The sequence below is a fragment of the Orycteropus afer genome, unplaced genomic scaffold (genome assembly GCF_000298275.1).
Source record: "Orycteropus afer afer isolate SDZICR_OR568_19922 unplaced genomic scaffold, OryAfe1.0 scaffold00474, whole genome shotgun sequence".
In the NCBI taxonomy this organism is placed as follows: domain Eukaryota; kingdom Metazoa; phylum Chordata; class Mammalia; order Tubulidentata; family Orycteropodidae; genus Orycteropus; species Orycteropus afer.
The window spans coordinates 1,828,384-1,829,417 of record NW_006922061.1 but is presented as its reverse complement, the minus strand read 5'-3'; the positions used below and the strand labels follow the sequence as shown (position 1 = coordinate 1,829,417).

General features: G+C 42.6%; 1 protein-coding gene across 1 annotated transcript in view; it reads right to left on the bottom strand.

The window, feature by feature from the left end:
- The window catches only part of GCSAML (germinal center associated signaling and motility like), a 4,595-nt gene extending 4,292 nt beyond the window's left edge, over positions 1 to 303 (bottom strand). Inside the window, exon 1 of the mRNA XM_007954802.1 lies at positions 258 to 303. Within this exon, the coding sequence (XP_007952993.1) occupies positions 258 to 303 (46 nt within the window). The remainder of the gene's footprint in view (positions 1 to 257) is intronic.
- Between the last annotated feature and the right edge of the window lie 731 nt (positions 304 to 1,034).

The following is a 1,034-nucleotide window of genomic DNA, read 5'->3' as shown; positions in this document are numbered from 1 at the left end:
GAAGGAAGGTTGGGCAATCTACTTCCGTAGTGATACTGCCTCGGAAACCCAAGGAGGGGTCGCTATGAGTCGGGTCCAACTCGACAGCACATAACAACAATAAATACTTGTTAATCTTGACTGGACTCATTTTGTTGTTATGGGCTGTCGAGTCATCTCTGACTCATGGCGACCTTATGTATAACAGAACGAAACTCTGTCCGATCCTATGCCAGCTTCATTATCCCTACTATACCTGGTCCCTTCGCTGCAGCCACCATGTCTATCCTTCTCATCGAGGGCTTTCCCCTCTTTCGTTGACATTCCACTTTACCAAGCATGACATCCTTCTCCAGAGAATGGTCCTTTCTGACAACATGACCAAAGTAATTGAGACAATGTCTGGCCATTCTCACTTCCAAGGAGCATTCTGGCTGCACGTTGTCCAGGACAGATTTGTTAGACCTTTTAGCAGTCCATGGTACTCTCAGCATTCTTTGCTAACACTACAACTCAAAAGCATTAATTATTCTTTGATCTTCCTTATTCATTGTCTAGCTCTCACATGTGCATGAGGCAATTGAAAATACCATGGCTTGGGTTAGGTGCATCCTAGTGTTCAAGGAGATATCTTTGCTCTTCCATACTTGAAAGAGGTCTTTTGCAGCAGATTTGCCCAATGCAATACATCTTTTGATGTCTTGACTGCTGCTTTCATTGGCATTGATTGTCGAACCAAGTAATATGAAGTCTTTGACTATTTCAATCTTTTCTCCATCTACCATGATGCTGCTTACTGGTCCAAGACTGGACTTATAGTGATCCTAGAAAACAAAGCAGAGCTGTCTCACAGAGTTTCCAAGGCTGTAAATCTATACAGAAGCTGATTGCCACATCTTTCTTGCATGGAGCAGCAGGAAGTTTCAAGCTGCTAACTTTCAGTTAACCACTAAGCACTTAACCACAGCATCAGTAGCGCTCTTTGCACCTTACATATAACAATGAAATATTGCTTGGTCCTATGCATTCTTTATGATCATTGGTATGTTTGAGTC